Source organism: Limulus polyphemus, unplaced genomic scaffold (assembly GCF_000517525.1).
Source record: "Limulus polyphemus unplaced genomic scaffold, Limulus_polyphemus-2.1.2 Scaffold6, whole genome shotgun sequence".
Taxonomy (NCBI): Eukaryota; Metazoa; Arthropoda; class Merostomata; order Xiphosura; family Limulidae; genus Limulus; species Limulus polyphemus.
In genome coordinates, this window is record NW_013665616.1 from 648230 (window position 1) to 675527 (window position 27298).

General features: G+C 32.0%; 1 protein-coding gene across 1 annotated transcript in view; it reads right to left on the reverse strand.

Annotated features, from left to right (window-relative positions):
• The window catches only part of LOC106476137 (teneurin-m-like), a 201650-nt gene that overhangs the window by 36564 nt on the left and 137788 nt on the right, over positions 1-27298 (reverse strand). Inside the window, 7 exon segments of the mRNA XM_022380617.1 lie at positions 244-438; positions 2079-2183; positions 7835-7946; positions 11928-12205; positions 12863-14362; positions 15076-15254; positions 24777-24855. Coding sequence (XP_022236325.1) covers positions 244-438; positions 2079-2183; positions 7835-7946; positions 11928-12205; positions 12863-14362; positions 15076-15254; positions 24777-24855 — 2448 coding nt within the window.

A 27298-nucleotide genomic window follows, 5' to 3' on the forward strand; every position in this document is an offset into this window, starting at 1 on the left:
GTTATAAAAAAAATAAAAATTTTTTCAGGAATCACGGGTTGATAACAAGTGGATTTTACGCCTGACAGAACTTAAATCTCGTATTTCGTGGTTTATTTTGAGAAGCGTGAAAACAACAAAAAAGAAATGTAATTGCTTTTTATATCAATAGACGTGAGTTTTTCATTTAACACAAATAGCAGTAAACTTTTTCAACTAAAATAAAAACACATCATATTTTAGAATACTTATAGTATTATTTACTTTCTTCACAATAATCCCCTTTATAGCCAGGAAAACATCGACAAGTTCCGTCTGCGCAGTCTCCGTGTCCACTGCAATCTGCAACCTCACATTCATCTTCCCTTAGCTGACACTCTTTTCCTTTCCATCCAGGATTACATATACATTCTCCAGAAACATATTGACCTCTGCCGCTACAGAGAACCGGACACACCCCTGAAAGAACAGAAAGACTCTATGAATACTTTCAATAACACGATGTTCTTCTATTTCACAATAAATAGTTAAAACAGTGCCCAAGATTTTAAAAGAACAGAGATTGTAGTAATAAGATTATATTAGAGGAAATTAGAGTATTTATTTATTGTGTTTCATCTAAATATGTTGTGAAACGTTGTTACCTAATACCATGAAAAATTATCTAAACACAAACTTGAGAAAATGCAATCACACTTTGCAATTGTAAAATAAAGAATGTCAGTAGCTGTCCGACATGTTGACGAGCTTTTCTTCTTGTTAAACCTTTCTCTGTAACCGTTCTTTGTTTTATCACGATCCCATTGCATTCGTATGTTAACTGAAGGTGTTTAGAAATGTTGGTATGACCAAATGACAACACAGAGGTTTACCGTCTGTCGCATTAGTTTGACCTTGGTATGACCCAATAATAACGTAGAAATTCGCTGTCTCTCGCATTGGGTTGACTTTGGTAATACCAATTTATAACACAGAAATTACCCACCTCTCACATTGTGTTAACTTTGGTATGACTAAATAATAACACAGAAATTCCCCGCCTCTCGTATTGGGTTGGCTTTGGTATGACCAAATTATAACACAGAAATTCCCCACCTCTCACATTGTGTTGGCTTTGGCATGACTAAATAATACACGGAATTTCACCATCTCTCTCATTGGGTTGGCTTTGGTATGACCAAATAATAACACAGAAATTTCCCGCCTCTCGCATTGGGTTGGCTTTGGTAATACCAATTTATAACACAGAAATTACCCACCTCTCACATTGTGTTAGCTTTGGTATGACTAAATTATAACACAGAAATTCCCCACCTCTCACATTGTGTTAGCTTTGGCATGACTAAATAATACACGGAATTTCACCGTCTCTTTCATTGTTTTAGCTTTGGTATGACTAAATAATAACACAGAAATTCCCCGCCTCTCACATTGTGTTAGCTTTGGTATGACCAAATAATAACACAGAAATTCCCCGCCTCTCGTATTGGGTTGGCTTTGGTATGACCAAATTATAACACAGAAATTCCCCACCTCTCACATTGTGTTGGCTTTGGCATGACTAAATAATACACGGAATTTCACCGTCTCTCTCATTGGGTTGGCTTTGGTATGACCAAATAATAACACAGAAATTTCCCGCCTCTCGCATTGGGTTGGCTTTGGTAATACCAATTTATAACACAGAAATTCCCCACCTCTCACATTGTGTTAGCTTTGGCATGACTAAATAATACACGGAATTTCACCGTCTCTCTCATTGTGTTAGCTTTGGTATGACTAAATAATAACACAGAAATTCCCCGCCTCTCACATTGTGTTAGCTTTGGTATGACCAAATAATAACACAGAAATTCCCCGCCTCTCGCATTGAGTTGGTTTTGGTATGACCAAATTATAACACAGAAGTTCACCGTCTCTCGCAATGGGTGTAAGAAGATGTTTGGAGAACCACAACTAAATTAAAAGCTTTTCTGAACTTGGATTAAAAAACGTGAAAAAAAATGAATTTCTGTTTTTAACAAAATTAGTGCACTATTTCAAAAAACAATCGACGATAAAACATACTTAACACTGAAAAATGTTACAGATGGACTTACTATAAGCACAGGAGTCTCCTGCGTAATCTGGCTCACAAGCACATGTGCCCATGTCGCACGTTCCATGACCGTGGCAGTCATAGGGACAGGGTAGGCTTGATTGATCTAGGATATATATATATCAAGTAAGAAAACAGTAATTATCCCAGAAAGACTCGTATGTTTGATTTTTATTTTGTCAACGTATAGGCTTGAAAACAATCTTTATATAAGGGTTTTTAGGTACTTTATTCTCTTTTAAAATATATTTGTAAATGTTAAGTACTACTAGAGCTGAGCATTAGAGAGCAATTGGATTTACCGTAAAGTAGACTTAATTTGTAATGTAAATAGGAATATCATATTATTTTTAATACTTGTGTGAAAATAAAAAGCATTTGACTTATAAATAATTTTGCAAAATAAACTTTATCTAAAATTAATCATAACCATTCGGTTATGAAACATTATCGTACGTTTCATAAATCTCTGTTACGTATCAAATCAAAATACAAATAACTTAAGTGACAATATGGAAAAAACTGTAAGGAAATAAAATATTAAAATACTTTTAGAAATGGCTTAAAAATTAATTTTTTGCATCATATTCTTCCGTTAATATAGGCATGTAGTTTTCCATGTTTGAAAAATACAAAACGTTAACAACTAGCTGTAACACTACTAACAAGAGAAGATTGAAGTCTGAAAAAAATAACCCTTGGGAAAAATGTGGCAACAGGAAACACAGCTTTGAAATTACATGTGCATATTTGGGGTATGTTACGTCTTAACTTGTAAGGTCAATGACTGCGAATCTGAATAAAAACAAGCCATAAGATTTCAGGGAGTTGCTTTTCTGTAACTTGTAGAATTTATTGTGAGTCAAAGATTCCTCTTTTCTTAAAAGATAGAAAATGTCTAGTGAACGCTCACGTTAAATATTTGTCCAGCAATTAGATATAAACTCTTCGTGACCGAAACAATTGCTGCTTTAAACATTAATAACTAAAAAATTAAGTTAAAAGTGGAAAAGATAAAGAAAATATTAGACTACGCTACACTTTAAGTTAATTTAATTTAATTGGTATCCTCAATTTCTTAAGTCTTTAAATTGAAGACTGAAAATTGGTTTTTAAATTAATTATACTAAAGAACAGTACTTTTTGTTACACACATACGTAAAACAACAGTAAAGTCATTGTCTTAGTGTATTTTAGATCTTTGTTAGGCTTGATATCAAAACTACGTGAAACTCCCCGCCCCCTCCAGCAAAAAAGAAAAAATTAATACGTACTTGTTTTATACATGTGTATATGCATCATTTATATTGTCATTTTTTGTGTTTATTGGACTTTTAGGTATTAAGTTAACAACTTACAAAACAATTAAAAAATATATCTGTTTCGTATTATTCATGTTTTCTAGTATGTGGTTATTTTAATATCTTTCATATTGTCGATGGTATTTAGTAGTGTTTAAATCCTTAATCTCTACTTTTGGGTCCAGACGCATTCAACGTGTAAGTGTTTTGTGTATATATATATGTTAAAGACTGGATATATTAATGGTGTATTTATATGTCTTTTACTCACACAATGATCCTATATTTTATAGGAATTTAAAGAATTTGTAATAAAAATATCTGAAAATAAGATGTGCATAATATACACGCCAACAATATATGAAGCTTAGTTTTATCTTAAGATTTGCTCTTATCCAGGATTACTGATGAGGGGTGGAATTCCCTGAAACCGGTATAACTCAGCGACAAATGGTAACTCGAATTATAGATCGGATTGCTAGGTATTATTTATTTCAAAATTATCATTTTAGTTATGAATAAATACTTTTGTTCATTGATTAGTTTAATTCCGTAAGTGTAGAGAACTAATGGGGATGTTTCAAAGCTAGTAACTGGCGTTGAAGATTATGAAGTCTAAGTTGTAACTCACTCAAGGATATGTTCAAAAAGCTTCCGCATATCTCTCAATTGTGAGTTCATATTTGCTTACTGAAACCTATATTTACTTCTTTGTTTGTTTCATTGTGACGTAATTCTATGTTTCTTGACTCTCAGCTTTACGTATATTCATATATTGTTGTTACTGTAGTCCAGGAACTTTTAGCAACTATCCTGGTTTTACACTTTTATATGTGTTTTATTAAATGTTTCTTTTAGGTTTTGTGATACTCTGAAGTGAGCTTTAAAACAGTTCCTCTTTCGAGATGTATTTTGCTGAAATTATACAGAAAGCATTGATGATAAAATGCTTGATTTTATGCATTTAAAGCCTTTTCCTTCTGTACATATATGTGTCTGTTACAACAGCAATAAACTTGTATAAATTATCCAATTATTTATCTTGTTGTTAATAAAAAAAATTGTGAATTTAGCAAAAAAAATGTAATCAATATAGGACCATTGTGCAAGTGAAAGATATATCAATGCACCATTGATACCTTTAATCCTTCACGTTTTTAAACAACATACATTACTTCCTTTGACATGAATTTTTACTTCAACTTATACATTCTGATTTTCAACATACATTTCTTCATATTACATCAATAGCTCATTCTCCATTGCTCTTAGGTTCTTAATTGTAATTGCTGAATACAAGTTTCAAATTCTCTTTCTTCTAAAACAACCTAATTCTGCTATTCACTTAATTGTATACAAATTTTGCTTTGCCTGCATGAATACATATTCTAGAGTATTATAAGGATTTTAATACCCTCTGTAAGTATACAAATATTCTAAATTTATTAAGAGACAAGTATCTAATGCTTACTTGATCTCTGAAATAATATGGTAATAATAACAAAGTATTAAAATATGTGCAATTGAAGTGAAACCTCTATTAATGGCAATACAAATTATACTCTTTTAAATGATAAATAACATGCATTCTTATTAGTTAGAAACATTATTTTATATCACAATTAGTTGGTGTCAGGTTAATAAGTTCATTATTACTAAATAAGAAATCTAAGTATCAATAGAGATGGATTGGTTTTAAAATATTTATGTTTTTTTGAACACTTTTCTTCCAATAACAAATGGCAATTTTCTTATCAAATTCAATAGTATTTTTACTCAACTTAAGGCCTGATGCGATATATTTATTTATTTCATCTTGTATTCGATATTGTAAAAATATCATAGAAAAATTTTCACCTCATTATAAATAAAATTCAACTTATCCTCTTCCTTCCAGAGTTATTACCATAGTAACAAATGAAAAATTTCATATCAAATTCAATTGTTTTTTTTTGTGCGTGTTTTCTAACATTTTGCAATTTAAAACCCGGTGCTATACATTATGTCTTTTACTCTAGGTTGTAGAAGAAGAAAAAAAAACATGGAACAATGGTTTTCATGTCATCATCAACAGAATCTGTCATACGAACATCAAGAATTAATAGCAAAAGACTAATCAATTGTTATTCAGAAAAAATAATTTGATTAATTCATAATGATATTTTTTGTCCTTGTGGCATATGTAACTATTGTACTTAAATAAAAAATAAAGCTTCATATAATATGAATTTTAAGTTTTTCAAGTTGTTTTATGTGAAAATATCAAATGCTCAAATAATCTAAGTATCAATTAATGACACAATAAGGAAAAATTATTATTATGGGAGAAATACATAGTACAAAAAAAATAAGAGAGTGATTGAAGTTAATTCATTTAGATGGATTTCAAAGAAACACATATCAGATACACATATTATTACACAGTTAAGAAACAGTTTCTTGTTTTAATAGGCTTTGTCAACCACAAAAAGTCACTTTTATAAAGACATTTGTTGTTTTCCACTTTAATGTGATTATAGTTATGCATGCTTTAGTATTTCACTATTTTTTTTATAATTTTTTAGAGTTGCAAAATGATTATATTGTGGAAATGTAAATCATTACTTCCTTTTCAAGTAATAAGTTATATTTTTACAATACTTTTCAAGACCTGCAATTCATAAGCCATTGACATAACTAGTAGAACTAAATACTAAATTAATAGTGTCATAAAATATAATTTCCATTTTGTTGTTATTATAATACTTAATATACGTTTTCCAAGTGGATTCACAAACAAATTAAAGAATTATCTATACTGTTTGCAAAAATGTGATTGTCAAATAACAAAACCAATCGTATTGTAGAGAAAAGCTTCATTCAAGACTTAAAAACACGTACAAAAATTGCAAGTTTTTTTTAGTATCTACCTATGTGTAAGTTTGTATACTAATCTATCCATTCGTCTATTGTGTTTAAATTCTGGCAGTCCCCCGATGGGACAGCAGTAAATCCACGTACTTACAACGCTAAAATTCGAAGTTTGATCGCACTTGGTGAATACAGCAGATAGTCCATTTTTGCTTTGCCCTAAAACAGACTGATAATAATACTATAAAAAGAGTAAAAATAAAAACTTCCAGTTCACGGCAAAAATAATTTTTGCCGAGGTTTTTCATCTACACAGTAATATATATACATACACACACACACATTTTTTCTTTACTGTTACGTGAAATGTTTAATTAAATGTTTGGCATAACTTGAAGTTTACCACGAGCTACTAAACTTAAAATCCCTTGGAAAATGGTAGGAGACAGATTGAATGACATGTATTTACTAAAAATTGTTACTTTAGGCAGATAAATTACCTTAATTATGTTTACTGCACTAAATGAATATGCGATGTACTTTGTTAATAAAGACTTAAAATATAAGTTTATGCCAAGAAGAGAACAAAAACGATATCATTATTCTTAAAAGGAGATTAATATTTTAAACGATTCGTCAGAGACATCCGAGGGGACTAATTGAAATCAGTACAGTAACTAATTATGTATGATCACTGAGTTTTAGACTTCTTAGCTTTCAGTATCATTATAACTTATACAATCAGTTCAATAAGCTTAACTCAAGTATTAATGTTTGAATATTAGTCCTATTATATAAAGTTTATATACAACGTATTTGTCATTACTTTTTTTTCCTGTCCTTTGAATATTGGATTACTAACACTGTTTAGTATCAAACTAAATCGATAAAATGTTAATAAAGTTCTTTGTCAAAGCGCTTTGTGCCTAATATATATTATTAATGGTTTATTAAAATACTGAATTGTGTTTTTAACTTTATATTATACAATTAATAGATGCTAGAGGCCGGTTGCAAAGGCTAAGATACTTTATAATTACTTTCTTGATGATAAAAAATGCTTTAAATAAAAAAAAAATTATATTTTAATAGCAACAACTAAAACTAATTTTTAATATTTCTGTATATGTTTATGAATACTTATTGTGTATGTAACTCCTTTATTTAACTCATCTTACTTGTCGGTGGCATTTAAAAAGCGCTTTTTTTTAATTTTTAATTGCATTACTTTATCCGAAGAAGACTGATTGAAGTATGGTGAGTTTAATTTATATATGCGAGTTTTAACAAGGCTTAGCACTATGCTTTTAACGTACCCGGTCAAATTATACCCTAAATGCTAACTTGTTACTCCATGAGTACTATATTCATCCAAACGAACAAATATTTAATACTTGAAATAAGATTTTTTAGATCTTTTTAATTTGTAGGTGCAAAATTGATATACAATATTATTAAACTAAACATTCTATCAAACTGTTATGACATCTTATTCTCTTAATTTAAGAAATATATTTAATAGGCACTTACTATCTTATAAAAGAGCTGATGTAAAATTTAAAAAATACATACACTCATATTATTACTATACTTCCTATGGGGTTACCTGTTATAACGGGCACGAAAGACAAAACCTCTGGATTCTCTCCATCGTTATAAACAGAAATATACCACAATCCAGGGTCAAGAAAGTGAATAAACTCCATGTTGTAAGCTTCCTACATCAAAATAAATAAATAGATAAAAGATCACCGAAGACGGACTTCTAAAATATATTTGTAAGAGACATTTGAGTTTATGGAATATATCGCTTGAAAATAAAATTATATGACTGTTATATTTGTAACATGAAGAAATGCGAAAGCGCTAGTTTGAGTTCGCTTTTGGTAACACATAAAGGCAAATTACGAATTACTGGAGGCGTATCCAGAGGTTAATTAATGCCAGACTATCAAGTGACATCTGTAAGGTATTTTGTTTTTCTACTAAAACAACAATTTAACAAAATCAAAATACGGTGCATTTCTTTGTTTTCTCTCCAGGTAGACATTTATGGACACACAACTAACCAAGAGAGCTTTTATCTTAGAAATGTTTCCATCAAGATATTCTTTTCCCATTTGTATCATAGATCTATATTTTGTATTTCAGTTTTGGCGTTACTAGGTAATGTGATATCACCGAAAATTGATTACTCTGGGGAAAGGTATGTAACAATACGTTCCGACGAAAAAATATTCATATACTCAGACCATAAAAATGTGTTTAGAATTTCGAAAGTGGAGATATCTTATGTAGTTAATGAGATTTAAAAAATTTGGATCAACTTGGAGCACCAAGACTTTCCAATGAGATACTTCAAAAAGTCGTAATTTAGCCGTGGTAAGTAAAATGCGTCATTTTATAACAGTTACGAAGCCATGAACACAAAAATTAGCCCCCCCCCCACAGTGAACTTAAAACGCTAGAAACTGGGTTTCAATACCCGTGGTAGGCAGAGCACAAATAGCTCATTGTGTAGCTTTGTGCTTAATTACAAACAAACAAACACAAAGATTAGTGGCAAAAGCCATTCATGATCCCCAAGTAATAATATGCAACATAATCAAGAAGAATCTCCAACAGGGTATGGCGTCACCAATATAAAGTTTCCAGCCATATCTCCTATTCAATCTTTGTGTAGTTCAAGCAGCTAGAGGATGAGACGGTTAAGTCGCCAGAATATGTTTAGCAGGGAATAAGATTTCTGCGATTTCTACTGAAACGGGCGATAGAAAGCCATCGTCCTTGTACACTAGGTGACTTAAACAATCTAACAGGGAGGTGGTTTTGACATGATAGCCTCATGGCGGATTCTTTTGTAGCGAAAAGTATTCTACTGGGCTATTGTCAAGATGACGGTCGTTAGATAGAACAACAGCAGACATGATGAGATGGACTGTAGCGAAGTATTAATGCTCCAAGATGGACTGTAGCGAAGTATTAATGCTCCAAGATGGACTGTAGCGAAGTATTAATACTCCAAGATGGACTGTAGCGAAGTATTAATACTCCAAGATGGACTGTAGCGAAGTATTAATACTCCAAGATGGACTGTAGCGAAGTATTAATGCTCCAAAATCGTTTTAATATAACGTACGTATACATTTTACTTTATCTTATTTTATTGTTTTTACACTTTCTCATCACGATATAACTCTAAGAGTTTTTTTCTGCACTTTATCTTCAAGTACATTATTTGAAGAAAACAACACTATTTGATAAAAACAATAAACAATTCGAAATAATATGGTGTGTTTACTTAATAAAACGTGTATTCACTAAATTTATGAAGATTCTTATCAATACCACGACAAAAGTAATTAGGCTATACCAAATTAAGAGTGATGACCCAATATTTCATCTGGCAATAAATAGTTCGTAGAATGTAGGGAATTTCACCTCCCTGTATTTTCAATGGTATTATGTGATATTTCATAATAACAATACAATAATTTGATGACCTTGCATAATTCACAAAAGTAATTTTGTAAAATGTATTCCACACATCTTGCACTAGTCTAATCATGGATTCTCCAGTTTCATTCTCTATTAAAACTACTAGAAACTGGAAATTACTCGAACAGTGATGTTTGAACCTGGTTAATACATATTTTGTATACATATAACGTTTAGTGACACAATGAAGAACACATCGGAGTCCTGTTATTCTTGGCCTTATCATCCCATATTTAGAGTTACCTCACTCACATGAATGATGGTCCTTAACGTATTTTCTCATAGCTGTGTCTCTGTTAAAATACAAGTATTCAAGAAAAAGTGCAACCAAACTGTTAAAGATTAAATCCTACGACAGTATTATGTGCGAAAAAATATAGTACTTTATTCTTCATTAACGTGACCGAATTCATTAAATATATGTTTTGTTTAGTAGCAATAGTATGGCATAATTATACAACCTTCCATATATCTGAGGAGTCTGAATAATATTAATCTACTTAATCTGTATTAAGAACGATAAAACTAGATGAATATAAATATCATACAATATAAGTGTCATATGTATACCTTATGATTCAATAATATGACTTATTAGAAGTACGGCAACGCAAGTCATACTGAACACGTATTTGCCAATCTAAACCCAATGTAACATCTTAGAAAACAGCAATGTAGAAACAGTTAAAGATTATTTTAGTATATATATTGAGTTGTGTAGCAAATTTTGCCGCAACATTCAGTGACGTGTTTTTAATGTTTAGGTTTCTTCTGTCTTCTCATAACTAATCAGTATTTGGGAATTGAATAAAACACACTCTCTCTTACACACACGCGCGCGCACAAAACAAATAATCTAAGGGGAAGGCTAGTCGTATCTATGAAATACGTGGATTTCCTACAACATCAATTGATTGTTTATTAGGATTTTAATTCAAAATCTCTCAATTTTGAATGGCGCTCACTGTACAGCTTTTGAGTGGATTATTTATTTTCATTTTTTGACATCCAATTAACATTAGCAACTTTGAAATATCAAGCAATGAGAAAAACATTAATAGAAGAAAAATAAAAGAAGCATTAATTATTCGTGAACTACAACCTAATTTATATCAAAACACAGGTGTCACCCTATACGTTTTCTAAATTGGAACGAGTTTTTCCTTTTTCTTAATTTCGCGCAAAGCTACACGAGGGCTATCTGCGCTAGCTGTCCCTAATTTAGCAGTGTAAGACTAGAGGGAAGGCAGCTAGTCATCACCACCCACCGCCAACTCTTGGGTTACTCTTTTACCAACAAATAGTGGGATTGACCGTCACATTATAACGTCCCCGGGGTAAAAGGGCGAGCATGTTTGGTGTGACGGAAATTCGAACCTGCGACCCGCAGATTGCGAGTCGAACGCCCTAACTACCTGGCCTTGCCGGGGCTAATTGGAACAAAATGCTTGCGCAATATTTCATGAATAGACAATGCTTCTCAACTGGGTGAATGGTTCAGCCAGGACTTATTGAGATAAGAATCAGGGTGAATGAGTATTATTAATTATACAACAAATTCAAGAGCAAAAAAAAAAAGTCATTAATTATTATTATTCATTTTAGTTGTAATTTGATGTATATTCAAGTCATAATAAAGAATTTTGCACTTTAATTTAGTACTGAGGTGAGTGACCTATTGTGACCTATAGGGGTGAATGATATTGGAAAAGGTTGAGTAGGACTGCAGTAGACGACAGTTATCTGATGATGGCCACAGAGTGATCGAAAGGTTGTAATAAAGTTAAACAAAAAATAAAAATACATACTCCACTCAAAAGCTGTACCTCTGGACTTTTATTTATACTTTTGTCGTATTTTAGCACTACTTTTAACAGTTATCTGATGAACAATTTGATTATCGTCGACTTGAAGGAACTTTCGTTGTACCATTAGATATCAGTTAACAAAAACGTAATTACAAAAGCAAATATAACCAAATTTTAGAATTTAATTGAAATATGAATGTAAGCACGTTATTACTTTATTATTTCATAGATTTTTTAAAATTATTTTTCTACTGTATTTTCATACTGAAACTCTGAACGCTTTGTACATCCAATTTCACAAAAAGTAAACTAAAGTCAGTAAGAAAACGTTTATAGATTTCACAAACATGTCAAACAAGTTTATTTCAAAATAGGCGTTTTTAATGAACTTACTTTAAGAGACCGTTCTACTCTCCTGCTTTTGGGACTAAGAATTTCAACAAAATCATATCTCGTGTGAGAAGGAACGCTATTTCTTCTTCCGTAAACACCAATACTTGCGCCAGCGGGAACGGAGAAGTTAAACTTGACCAAAGCAGCTTCTCGTTGATGAAACTGAACATTCCAGTGCCCAAATGACGAAACTTTCCTGGTGTTTCTTCTTCCAAGTCTTACTTCCGAAAATGTGTCACTCTCTGGTGGTATTATTTTGGCTGGTGAAGGTGATATACCTATCGTGATCGTTGAAAATATAATAAACAACCTTGTTCACTCACCTCATCCCCTTTTTCTTACAAATCATAATATATATAATAAAAATAATAATAAAGTAATCACTAAAGTTAATATAAATTGTTATAAGATATTATAATTTGTTTTTAGCAAATGCATTTACTTATTCCACAACATCACTTTCTTCTTAACGACTATAATATGTTTCTATGATTATGAATGCATAGATTTTGCTTCTATTAGAAAGCGTATTTGCTAATATGAAATGGAACTGTGCATTTAGTTTAAAGGGTAAGCGTTTTACAAAAGGAACTTTAGTAATAACCTGGTTGTTATTCATGTAAGAAGGAATCTGGAGAAAACTACTAGAGGATAGCTAAGTTCAGGCCCTTACACTTTGGCCCTATTTTATATTTAGTCAATCATGGAAACAGTTCCAAGCAAGCTGTTAGTAAGCCCACTTGCAGAAATAAATGTTAGTGGCATCCACGATCGGCTCCAACAAGTTGAGAGGGCGCTGCTACAATTGGGTTATTGGACCAGATTCATGAGCATGCAGTCAAGCTAGATGCAGGCCAGGTTTATTTAAAAAGGGCAGTGGGTTTGAGCAGCTATGGTTGCAGGGAACCAAACAGGACATGGTAGGTTGGACTTACCGAATGATGTAGGAGTCACTTCTTTCGCACCTTTAACAGTCATCCTCTCTGTTGTAGTTTCCATCTGAATTGGCAATGTAATTGCTTCGGAAATCTCGGTTGTTCGATTTTCGGCTTCTATATCTGTACCTGTTATGAATGTTGCAGTGTCTATAACTTCAGATGCATTAGCAGTAGTGTTTAATGTCGTTTCCGTGCTTGATTCTATGGAATAATTCAATACTGCAGATAATAACATCTCAGGTTTTGGTAATGGCGTTTCTGAAATAGAGGTATTCTTACCTAAATACTCAGATTTTGTTATCGAACTGTTCTGATGTTTTGAATCATCTGTAGAATTGAAAATCTCTAATTCTTCAGGTAATGACGCATTTATGGTGCCTAAAACAAACGGTACTGGGAGTGGTGTGATTGATTTAGTTAATTCTGTGTAATTTAACTCAGATTCTGATTCTTCTGAGAAAATTAAGATTTCTTGTGAACTTGAAGGTTTTGTAATGGTCTCTGTTTGTTCAGATTTTGCCGTGTTGGCTAGTGGTTTAGGACATGGACAGCATTCTACTGTGTAATATACAGGAGCTTTCTCTGTTGGTTTGGTGATTGGTGATTGTATGGTTTCTCGGCGTATGCCAATGTACGAAGTGCTGAAAGAAGGCACATCTTCCTCTGTTTTGGTAGTTTGTGCAGTAGTAGGAGGTGTCGTTGACACTGGTAAAGGTTTAGAATCTAATTCATTTGGTTTCGTTACCGTTTTAGGAGTGTAAGAAATACTTCCACTTAATCCTCCTGAAGACTTGCCTCCAAATTGTTGCGTCGACTTGGGATTGCGAATGATAAACAAAGGAAGCTTGCCTGAGCCAACAGCTTGTGCATGCTCATGCTCTGGTAACTCTATCAAATTGACAGAGAAATCAGACTTTTTAGGCTCAACAGGATCAGGTGGAAAGGTGAGAGTCTTAATTACATCGGGGTTTTTTAGAACAGTTTGTATTTGGTTACCGGAAGCATTGTAATCAGAATTTGCTGCCCTGGGATTGGCGGCTGCATCATGCTGCAGCGCCTTATTAGCTGATACTTCCATATTCGCTGGTGCTGGAAGAGAGTCATCGTTATTATTTACGCTATGGGCATTACTTTGATCTTTACTAGGAGGGAGATTACTGGTCACAGACAATAGTTCATCAGCTTGTAAGTCTAAGAGACCATAGTCATTCTGGCTTGTTTCATTTTCCTTTGTCTTTTCAAAGGTGGCATCGCCACTGCTTTCATCCACCGAGTCGTCATTTGTGGCAGCAACTGAAGTATCCCCAGGTTCTATTTCAGAAGACTTTCTTTCTTGGGTTACATCGCGTACATTTCTGACTTGGGGACTAGAAAAGAGCCACAATTTACCTTTCTGATCTTGATACGTACTTTTTAACCCTGGTCCCTGTACGACTGAATCCATATCATCCACCATTACTGGGCATGGTTGTCTGTTGGCATATCGTAGGTTCACCACTGTAAATAATTTATATAATATATTGGTTCATTGGCTTTTCATATTTCGTACATAAGACATGCACGTAAGAGTTTTTATGCCATAAAATACGTTTACTTTCAATTAAATATCTTGAAGATGATAAACATTATATTAGGTAAAAAGTAAAAAATGAGCTGCAGCTGTGAGGTCAACAAGTGATGGTTAGATAAGAAAGTATTCCTCTCTACTATGACACTGTTACAACAGAAAGATGAATGTTAATACTTATATAACGTATATATTTATACTAACAGAATCATGCTGATAAGACCAGACTATGTTCCAACAATAGTATATTTTATGAATTACATGACTAGTTACTTAAGTCACATAATAAGGCCTTAATATTTATTTTTACACTCGAATTTAATTAAAAAAATAATAAGTTGTCAGCTTTTTTTTTTATTCTTGGTTTGTCTATTTTGATAAAAAGAATTCCAGAAAGTGTTTTGTTGACTTTATTTTACATTTCTTACAAATTATATGAATGCAAAAAAAAAATATGCCAGTGACATCAGGGATGTATTTTGATAATTATTGTAGTATTTCATTACTGTACAAAACTTTTGTTAGACAAACACATATATGACCCAAAAAGTTTTATTACACCCAATATGAATACAAATTCTCCATAAAGAAGTTCACTGGAACATGAACGCTTATGTATACGAACATCTTGGAGACTACTTACCTATGAAATACGATAAAGCTGTAAGAAGAGCAATCGAAATAAAGATAAAAATCAGAGCTGTACATTTCCAGCTGCAGCGAGATGACAGTGTTTTTCTTAAATGTAATCGGGAATGAGCAAAATGGCTAGACACGGGACGTCGCACGCTGTTACGGACGGGAATAACAGGCACAGGAGCTCTGAAAATAAGATGTCTTACTAGAATATTCTATTCAATGTTTTACTACCAGGAACATTTTATTTCTTTCCTAGCTACTTTCCTTATGGTCAGTAATTCAAAATTATGGGCGACCATACCTGGACCTGCGGAATATTTAACCTAGCTCTTTAACCCATCTACAATAAGGCGACAACCAGATTGAAACTGGTTGTCGGAGAATAATTATAATAATTATAATTACAACCAGTAATAATTATAATGTTCTTCATTTTACTAGAAAGTATTTTGTCAAAGAAGATATATTTGAAAAGCTATCTAATAATCTTATGGTTTCCCCGGTGAGACTGTGGTGAGTTTTGATATTGACAACGCTAAAACTCGGAGTTCGATTTTCTGCGGTGGACACATCAGATAGTCCAATGTGGCGTTGCTCTAAAATCAAACCAACAAACTGATAATAATGCTATAAAAAGAGTAAAAATGAAAATGTCCAGTTCACTCCAAAAATAATTTTTGTTTCTAATTTACACAGTAATATCCGAAACTATTGTGGTGGTCCTTTGGCAGTTTAAAGACAAATAAAGTTTATGTTCGTTATCTATCGTAACTTAGAAACTATTTTGGGCTGTAAATTAATGCATTTTTAACTAAGAGATTTACGAAACCATAAATGAACCTACCATACCAAGCGTTAACACACAACTAGTTAATAAAAAATACCTGCAGTGTGAAAAAAATAAAGTCAGATAAAATCCGAACCTCGTTTTTTTTTTCTCATTAGGATCCCCAAATAACTGAATCCTATTTTGTATTTTAGGCTAGATTCCATAACTTGAGGCAGTATATAATGTAAATTTACACCCAATTGAGGTGGTATAATCTAGTCCGTTGTATAACTTCGACTTCTGAGCTTTAGATGTCATATACAAATTCCAGTGTTACAGCTCACTTACACTCAGTTATTATTAGGGCTACATCTGAAAAAACTGAATATCTGCATTCACAAATGGTGGCATAATAATTGTAGACCAATAACAATAATAATAGACTACCTAACTATGGTAATAGTTAATTATTTCCCCATTAGATGGTGTTATTGACTAAAGTTAATAAAACGCAAAGATTAACCAAGAGACTAGAATACATTGTATCAGATGATGGAGGGTGAAATATCTTTTCTTATTTCTTTAATTTTTTCCAACAGTTTGTAATCAACATACCGCTTTACAATAATGATTAAAACAATGTAATTTAACCCATTTCTGTTTAGTATCGATTATAGTTTAGTTTTCTAGAAACGAACGTAAACAAACCTGAGTTACAAAGCTGCATTATATTATTACCAAAGAAATATAAATAGCTGCTACCAGATTAAAAACACAAGACAAACACACACAAAACGTACTATAAAACATCACTATACTGAAGACTGGATAATAGAGTTGTGTTGACTTTCCGCACAGTCCTCCCTTCTTAGTGCAACAAAATATTTCCAATCAAGCATAAGTCTCATAGAGGTGAAGAAAAATAGATTATTAACTAATTTACTTCATCCTGGAGTTTTAAATTAAATATTTTGTGAAAATAGATTTGTTTGTTTGTGTTCAAACGCAAAGCTAAATAACTAGTTCATCATAGGTGTCGAACACCGAATTTTAGCATACAAGCTCTTAAGCTTACCTCTGATCCAGTGGGGCTATGAAAATAGATTAATTAACATTATAATGTGATTAACTAATTAACGTAAATTATGTATTACATTAATTAGCTTTTCAAATACCATACAAAATCGAAATGTTGATTTTTATTCAAACAAAACATCTTCTTATTCTTGAATAGGTTTATAACCTCGGATAATAATATCGTAGACATCCTTGACGTAAAAATAGAATTGTACAAGTAAAATAGTTTGAGACTGTTGTTTTAGCGCAAAGCTTCACAATGGGCTATCTGCGCTCTGTCTACCGAGGGGAACAGAAAATCCGGATTTTAGATTTGTAAGTCTTTTAAACTTACCGCTGACCCACTAGGAGAGAATAATTTGAGGAAAAAAAGTTCTAACTAAACATTTAGTAATCAGACATCTTGACCTTCATCTTTAAAATATCTGTAAGCTGCTTGATAGGACGTAAGGAAGTGAATGAGAGTGTTCCTATGTACATTTTCCTTCACTAGAGAAATTTACCCTCAAATGTAGTGATAAACGTTTTTGCATAAACTTACACCTACACACATTTGCACATTAAAATGACAAAGGTACACACATTCAGAACCTTTCTAGCTGCATAACAGTTCTATGAAAATTATACATTCATTAATAATTAGTAAGTGAAAGCTGCAACGGTGTTACTTAAAGTGAACCTCAGCCTTACAAGGTTCATTAATTTTTTTTTTTTTTACACATTCTTTAATAAGTTATATGTCTAGATGTTAACTAATTTTTTTTAATTGTAATACAATCAAAGTAACTAATTTTGAGTTGAGAATCTGTTTATCTTACACACATAAAAGACAAACCTTACGTCTGTGATACATGGATAAATGTCTGGCTCAAACAGTACTCCAGAATTTTATGTGAGCATGCACACAAATACCACTATCGTTGAAAAGAACTTATCCGTGGAGATCAATTGTATTCACTTTCGAGCAGTAGACCAGGAACGAGTTATTTCTTTCAGCGAAGAGTTTTGATAACTTTAGCCATCACAGTTGCAACAGTAAATTTTACTGATATATTGTGCAGTACTCGCTGGTTTACATCCTGCCTGTGCCTTCTCTTTCATTGCTAATATCGATTTTCTCAGTCACTTGCTCTCATCATCTGTCCCGCAATAAAATGTATGCCTGAACGTTTTCCCTTAGAAGTTACTTCAATACTTCAAACTCACGAGTGTTCAGGAAACTCTTTCTCCTAGATGGTGTGCTTAATCTTTAACGTGTGTTGGAGTATTTTGCAACTGGTTTTATTTGTGTAATCGTAGAATAACTTCCCATTGTCGTTATATTTCAATTCCAATATAAAAATTTATCCAATTAAAAATACTTGGATTTCTGAGTTTTGTTATTAGTGAGCGTACGCTTTAGAAGTTTACCTAATCAATCTATTATTTGCATATAAACAAAGGCTTAACTCTAAGCTCTACAAAATTCATTTAAAGAGGCATACTTATAACAATTTTCCTATTAAAATTATTGGTTCAAGTAGTAAGCTATTTGTGAATTGTGGTATACTATTCATTGAAAAAGTTTTCATCTAAAATGCTTAATCTGCTTAGATATATTTCCACAACATTTTTAACTAAAATGCAAATTTGATTTTGAGTAGGATTATAATAAGAGTCAAAATTTAACCCAGCACCAATTTAAAATGAAGCTAAACAAAACATGTATAGATTATTAAATTATATTATTCACATAATGTATTGTTTAAATTATTATGTGCACTTTTATTTGATTATACCAAATACAAACCAAACTTTGATTATTCCAGAGTTAAGTAGTTCTTTGACCAACCATTTTTGTTATATCAGTGCACTTCCAAAACAATCTTCATATCAGATTTAATTAAGAACGCATGCACATCTAGCCTTAAATATTAAAACAATTAAATAAATTGTCCATCCCACTTGTTAGTCCGAAACGTGCCTAATTGTTAAAACTTCATTTCGCTGAAATAAAGTCATGTTATAAAGTTTTAGCAATACACATACATACATGTATTTATGTGATAAGAAACACATTATTCCGCATAAGCCTTTCAAAACCTTGGGTTACTTCACCACGTTTACGCGAAAAATGAAGGACGATAAGACTACCACTGCGTGATGGGAGTCATTGAAGTCGTATTGGAAGAGATAAAAATAGTGTTCTAATATTCGACTTTTGTATTTACGTGCCTTGCCTTTCCGAGAAACTATATAACTGATATAAAAGTTATATTTATGTCATTACAAAATGAGGACCAAATTACTTTACTTTCTATTCTCGCTCTGATAACAAAATGATGCTCACAAAATGTGACTAGAAAATTTAGCATTTTACTGCATGGTTTATGACATCATATCAGGGTTTTGTTGTTGTCTCAGTACACGCAATACGAAGAGAACATGATTCTCAAAAGTCCAATAAGTCCCTTTATTATAGGCCAGGTGTTTGTATGATACGTGCTTTTGTAATATTTAATTTTAGGCTAATGGATGAAGCGAATGGAAAAGCCTTGTTGAACTGATAAGCCGATAACCTATCCAGCCAATGCCCCTGCACTTTCTAGGCTTTTGATCGCTTGCTACGTTCACGGAAGCGAAAAAAGGGTGGGGACGGAGTCTTCCTGTCGCTATTGATATTCATCAAAAGGTCACTTAATGAAGTTTTCGCATGACAACTACTCTCAAGGACTTTCCGATTTAAATCCTTGGCTATAAAGGTTTAAAACGTCGAAAATAATGAGATCAAGCATTGGCAACATAAACCCTGATATATACATATGTGTGTGTGTGTGTAGAATGTCGGAAATAAATTAAAAGATTAACAGAACATTTCAAATTCTAATTGTTTTCACATTTCCATTTCATTAATTCTGATTCTGAATTTGTTTCGTTATGTTTGTTTGTTTGAAATTAAGCACTAAGCTACCCAATGGACTATCTGTGCTCTGCCCACCACGAATATCGAAACCCGGTTTCTAGCGTTGTGAGTCCGCAGACGTACCACTGTGCCATTGGGGAGTTTTTCCTTATGTATAATATTTACCAAGATGCGCGTAGAATATAAAATAATATTACGGAAATTTTTGAGATAATTTACAACTTAGCTACAAAATATATAAAGCTACATAAAGAATAATATATTCAAAACAAATTCATGTTCAAATGATAATTTGTCTATTTTCTATTTTCCTTTTTCTCCCTGGTTGTCCGTTTTTGTTTTTATTTCAAGTTCATTGGGTAGAGCCCATTTAGGCTTATATACGCAGAGGAAGATTTTTCGCAACAAACTTGGCAAGAAACAGCTAAAGGAAAAAGTAAAATGTAAGCCTAATTGAGTTTTGCTCAATGAATTTGAAAGAAAGCGGATAATGAAAACATTAAGTAAAATAAATAAATGACTGTGTAGCTCGCTACTCTTTACACGAATACTCAGAATTATAAACATATCTGTGTATGATTAGTGTTCCAAAGCACAACAGAAAATCTCCAAGCATCTGGCGAAATGTAAAGAGTGTTTTAGTGTTTTATAAGTGAAGGGACAATTTTACAGCGATTTTAAATAGAAGTAAGTAATTACCACTCGATAAAATAGTGCTTTACTAATTAAATTACTCTGTAAGTTCTTTTTTAGTAATACATCACGCTCTTAGTCACGACATTTCAATTATATTAACTTAATAGTATGGTTTCAGTTATTCGTAAGCTGAGGTGAAGCAAGAATTTGGCTGTATTTCAACACCTCCGAATCCAACTCATACATTTTTCTGAAAAATAAGTAAAATGATTAAATGCCTCAGTAAAAATAATAGAACGACATAAATACAGTATCAGTCCAAAGAAAAAATATTATATCATAAGTATGAAGGCACTTTATAATTACTTTGTTAAATCTTAAAGATAATTTGTTAGCACTGACTCTTCTTTCTAACAGAAAGAAAACATCTTGCAATTTTCTGGAATTTTTATTGTTTGACTATTAATCCAAAGTTAAACATTTTAAATGTTATTACTATAAGAATATATCTTATTTGAGATTCTTACACAAAGTAGAAGGCTGGTACATACGACTGACACTCATTTATGGCACTCACATCTGCACTGTTATATGGTCCTTGTCTACTTATGTAAACATTGTAAATATGTAGAAGATTCATTATACCTAAACTATTGTTTTTGTGTATGAACTTATATTACTGTAAATATTTATTGAATTTTTGGGGGATTCAGGAAAAATATCACACTATAGATTTGTCTGTCTGTCTATCCATTTATATATGTCCATAAAGTAAAATTTTATCAAAACAGAGAATAATTTATTAACACGCTTTTAAGTATCAAAGCAGCCTTTCCTAGAGATGATGAAGTTTGCAGTGCAACTTGTTATCAGCGTGTTTCGATAAAAGCTATTTGAAAACACAGGAGTTTATAAAAACTGTGAGAGAACTGTGATGAAATGCGAACCATCAAAGCCTCATTACATTAAATGTCCTTATTTTCCTATATCATTACTAATATGCATTCCATGTATGACATAGGTATTGGAAATCAAGCCAAGTAAATGATATATTTTGTTAACTATATATATGTGTTTTATATATACATTTATAATATAAAACAAAAACGCTGTACAAACAAAGTCACTAGAGCACATGTGGGATATAAGATGTGTCCTGGGGTTTTGGAGATGACCACAGAAGTAGGGCCCACATGGCAGTGAGGATACACCGTCTATCAGTTTTAATCTCCGTTCGCGAAGCCTCACATTTAAATAAATAATAGTAATAGAGTAAATACAAGATAATAAAATCAGAAAAAAATAATAGTAAAAATAAAAAAGGGTAAGAGAGCAAGATTTAGGTGATCAAGCTCAAAACGTCCCACATATACATCCCCCTTCACATACTATAAAAAAGTAGATTTCGACCCCACCCCGGAATTTGTTAAAATAATTGAAGACAAGCTATGTAGTTTACAGAAAAATCAACACATAAGTCGTGAAACTTTACAGTTCCTTTCACCTAAACACCCAGTTCCAGGTCGCTTTACATGTTACCATAGATACACAAACCTAACAATCCCGGTCTTCCTATTATTTCCAATTGCGATATGCCCACCGAGAACATATCCGCTTACGTTGATCATCACATCAAAGATATCCCCCCGTGTTTGACGTCACATATTAAACACACAACCCATTTTTTGAACATGATCTCTGACATTAACAACAAAGAAAAATTACCTCCAAACACCGTTCTCTGCACCATGGACGTTTACACAAACATTCCCCACGACGAAGGCCTGAAAGCTCTTGAATCTTCCCTTTTGAAACTGGACAAACCCAACACTCAGACTATTGTAGATTTAGCTAAACTAGTTCTTACACTTAACGGGTTTGAATTTAATAATGAATTCTATACTCAGACAAAAGGCACAGCTATGGGGACCAAGATGACACCAAACTATGCCAATGTTTTCATGGGAGACTTAGAGACGAGACATTTGGAAGGTTATAGAGACAAACCAAACATTTGGAAATGATACATAGATGACATTTTTTTCCATTTGGGTAGGTGACGAAGACTCCTTACTATCTTTCTATAGACATGCAAACTCTTTCCACACTTCTATTAAATTTACTCTAGATTACTCCACTACTCAAATAAGTTTTTTAGATGTAAACCTGACATTAAAAGATGGTTTTCTACATACTGATTTGTACCGTAAACCGACTGATAGACCACAATATTTACATTTTCAAAGCTGTCACCCTCCACACACCAAACGAAATATTACATTCAGTCAAGCACTTAGAATAAAGAAAATATGTTCTGACAGTAAGAACTATGACCGTCACATTGATTCTTTGAAATTAACTATGACCGAAAGAGGGTATAAACAAAACACTGTGATTCAACAAGTTGACAGAGCTAACAATATTCCACGTGTATCTGCCTTGAAACAGTCACCTAAAACAAATTCCTCTCGTGTTCCACTAGTTATCACATATCACCCAAAATTAAAAAACCTACCCTGGATACTGAAAAAGCATTTTTACCTCCTTCATCTTAATGATAGACTAAAAACTATTTTTACGGAAGTTCCTGTTGCTTCTTTTATAAAAAATAAGACTTTGATATCCCAATTAGTGCATGCCAAAGTTAACTTTAATACGACACCTTGTGGAAGTTATCCCTCCAATGGCAAACGTTGTCAAACCTGTAAGTTCATACAGCAGACTAACAATTTATCTGATAAAGACAACCAAAGACCCATAACCTGCAATACAAAAAACGCTATTTACTTAATCCAGTGCCGAAAATACAACTTCCAGTATGTAGGCCAAACTAAAACAACTATATGGGAGCGGTTTAATAACCACAAATCTTCAATAAAAACGAATAAAGAACATCCAGTTGCAGAGCATTTCAACATGCCTGACCATTCTCTTGACGACATGATACTGACAGGTATAGAGACAAATTTTACATCAAACAGAAACAGGGAAATTAAAGAAGCTAACTGGATAGCACTTTTAAATACTGTAACCCGAATGGCATCAATCTCGATCCTGGAATTGTTGACCATCGAGCGTCTCTAAAAAAATTCCGAATAACTCGTAATTAAGTTTGTAAAGTTTTATTATTATTATTATTCGTGCTTCTATTTCTCTACATTATTATTTTTTTTTCTAACTCTCATCTTCCTATGTATTTAATTTTTTTATCAGTCAAAAGTTTCATACATAATGAAAATTAATAATATTTTTTATGTTTTTTCTCTCTACAAACGAATTCTCCCTTCCGGAAGACTAACTGCTTGAGTTGGGATTGGCTGGTCACCAGATTCAACTCAACTGGGACTTCCGGTTTACATGACGTCACACGTCCTACTATATATATATTTCATTGCACAGGCTATAGGTCATCCTTTGTTCTCCTGAAGAAGAATAGTCAACTATTCGAAAGCTCTTGAGTTTTGGGTCTTATTTTAAGTTTATGCATAATATATTTAATTCTTACTTCTTGATATTTATGTAATATATTTTATATTTATTACAAAATAGTTTAATACATTTATTTAATGTTTCTTTATCAAATCAATTTTATTTTATTTGACCCTCTTATTATATTTACTCTCTTATTATGTTTTTATTTACATGCGAATCTTCGCGAACAAAGGTTAAGGCTGTATCTCCACCGTTATGTGGGTCCTACTTCCACATCCACCTCTAAAAGCCAGGACATCTTATATCCTACACAATAGCCTATGCCATGGTGACTTAGTTTTGTTGTGCAGCATTTTAGTTTAAAGCTTATTTTATACTATAAGTATGCTTTATTTCATCATAGGTTTGGTTTTGCTGTTTGTAACGCAGTCCTTCCTTTTTGATGCAAATATTAATTTAACTGCTTAGATAATGTTTATATTTACATCATATATATACATACTATAAGAGAAATGCGGATCAATAACACAGCTTTGTAACACATCTGAATCGTTTATGTTTCCTTATGAAATACATTACTTTCCAACTTGTTAGTCAAATACAACATGAATTAGATAGCATGCAAACACTTTCCTGCACTTATAATGTAAATGGATAAACTTGATACAGATGGGGTTCAAGCATATTATTATAACAGTTATGACCTGAATCGTTATATCGTTGAGTAAGGCTCATTGATCATTTGATAAGATCGGTTATAAAATATTATATTTTAACCAAACTGTTTGATTGCAAGAAATGCCATTGACATGCAAAATAAAATTACAAAACAATTAACCAAGTTCATTGAAAAAAAAGGTTTTTTTTATATTTAGATAATGAAACTCACCTGTCTGGGTGCTTTATATCATCGTGCAATGATGGGGCTGAATTCTTATGCTGAGGAGAGCCTGATCTCTTAGGCATATCTGTGATATAACGTTCAAATAATAAACAAAACTTGCTTCAGAGAACAAAACTATAACAATTTTCTTTTGTCGTGGTTTTATAAATTTTATATACGGTAAGAAACAAAGTACACAATAGATATGTTGACCACCTTTAGCTGTTATCCTCAGAACGATTATGTTTTCGCGTACTTCGGTGTTATACAACATAATACATACATTTAGTTCTTACATACTCCATTTTCCATCCATTTATAACAAATCATCTTACCTTTTTCTTTAGGTTATCATCTCACGATTTGATAAATAACTTCTTTATAAAATGTTAATTCTGAGAAAAACACTCTTTTCATCATTCCCCTTTAACGTTATTATTAAGTTTGTATATGGTTATTTTTTAACATCGGTACTTAATCATAATAAAATGTGAAAAAAATTATTGTACATTTATATTCGTAAGAAATAATAGTTTCTTTTTAAAAACAATAATCTTCAGATAGGTACATTTATGAATCTTCGAGGAAAGTACTTAACGTAATTGACTACTTATAACCATCCAAATCTTTTAATCCAGTAGATTTTACAAACTAATTTCTAGATTGTTTTGGCTCACTTAAGATGAACTTTTCGGAATAAAAAATAAAATATTTCATTTACGTCATACTACACTACTTATAACCAACCAAATCTTTTAATCCAGTAGATTTTACAAGCTAATTTCTAGATTGTTTTGGCTCACTTAAGATGAAATTTTCGGAATAGAAAATAAAATATTTCATTTACGTCATACTACACTACTTATAACCAACCGAATCTTTATCGGATTTTTACTAGTTAATCCTAGTTGATTTTACTAATCTAAGAATAAGCTCCTGGCTTAGAGAGCATTTTAATTACTTTAAATTACTTATGACCAACTGAATCCTCAGTAGATTTTACTCATCTAGGGAGAGACCAGTGTCATATAAATTGAAAATATGTAAGTTAATCTAGATATAACTTCTTATAAATAACGGAGAAATTAGTAATTTTTCTAGTTAACCCCTTGATAATCTTACTCTTCTGAGAAGAGATCCTAAACAAAGAGATACAAGGTATTTAACTTACTTCCATTTTAATTACTTATGACCAATTACTAGATTTTATCAGCAAACTTCACGATGATTTTGCTCATCTAATGACAAACCCCAGCATTGAATATATGCAACTTATTTCGTACTAATGATTGCCTGAGTCCTTAAAGAAAGAAGAAAAAAAGATAATACCTAGATAACTTCAATGATCCAAAAAACCTTCCCGACAAGGAATATATTTATTTATTTGAAATTCGGCTACTCATGGCTGTTTTTGTTAAGTTTACTAAAGTAATCGTTTGAATGGAGTCCACAACAAAGAAATTCTTTGATGACTTAACTATTTTATGAGTATTTTTATTGAATCATTAGTTTGTGCTTTCTTTCATTAAACTGTACCCCATGTAGCTGAATTTGGATAAGCTATAGTAATACAAGTACATACGGTAAGGTTGTGGCGATCAGATATTAATCGCTATCATATTAAGTAACGTATTCGGTCACCCTTGTCTAATAATAATTAGAAGCTTTTTATTCTTTATAAATAGATACAAATTATAATTTGCTTTTCTTCCACGTTTCGAGTGCTAATCTGTTGTCATTCTGAAAAAGACTATTTCTGTGTCATTATGGACTGGGATTCAATCCTGGGTCTTCTTGACAGAATCTGGCTCATTATTCACTCAAATTTGAAAACACTCAAATGGTTAATTGATCTCCATTTGTAATTGAAAACAATCTAAAATTTTCCCAGGTTGGAAAAAAAGTTAACGAGTGAGAATGTGTTCGAAAATAGTACATTGAATAAAATTACAAGTTCATTCTGAGTAAAAACACTCAAAGTTAATAAGCAAAGTCAGTAAGTAATAACTCTTCAGCTTTTTAAAGAAACGCTTAGTTCAAAGAGAAATTGTAACACTTATAAAATACCGTTTTTTATAGTATGCAAATGCAAATTTGCGATTTATATCTTAGGCACTCAACACTTTTAAATTTAATTTAATGAATGTAATATTAAACTTTATTATATGAATATTTTTTATTTCTAAGCCTCACTCTACTTTCCTAAGAAATTACTTTTAATTGTTGTGTTTTGAATTACACTCTCCACTTTCACATGTTTATAAGAAAGTGAAAGAAAAGCACAGTTTCAATTTCTGGAATAGACATGACCTTAAAACTGAAATAACACTTTCAAAACAGACGGAAATCTTAAAAAAAAAAAGGGAATCGACTCTGAGTATTTATCAATATTTTTACTGTGTCTGTTATTTTCTTTGACAAAATAAAAAGTTTCGCTAACCACGACATGATATGTAACGTTTTATTTTCAAGCACATACCATCAGTAACTGTATTTTTAAGTTCCAAGTAAAAAATGTGCCCCCCCCC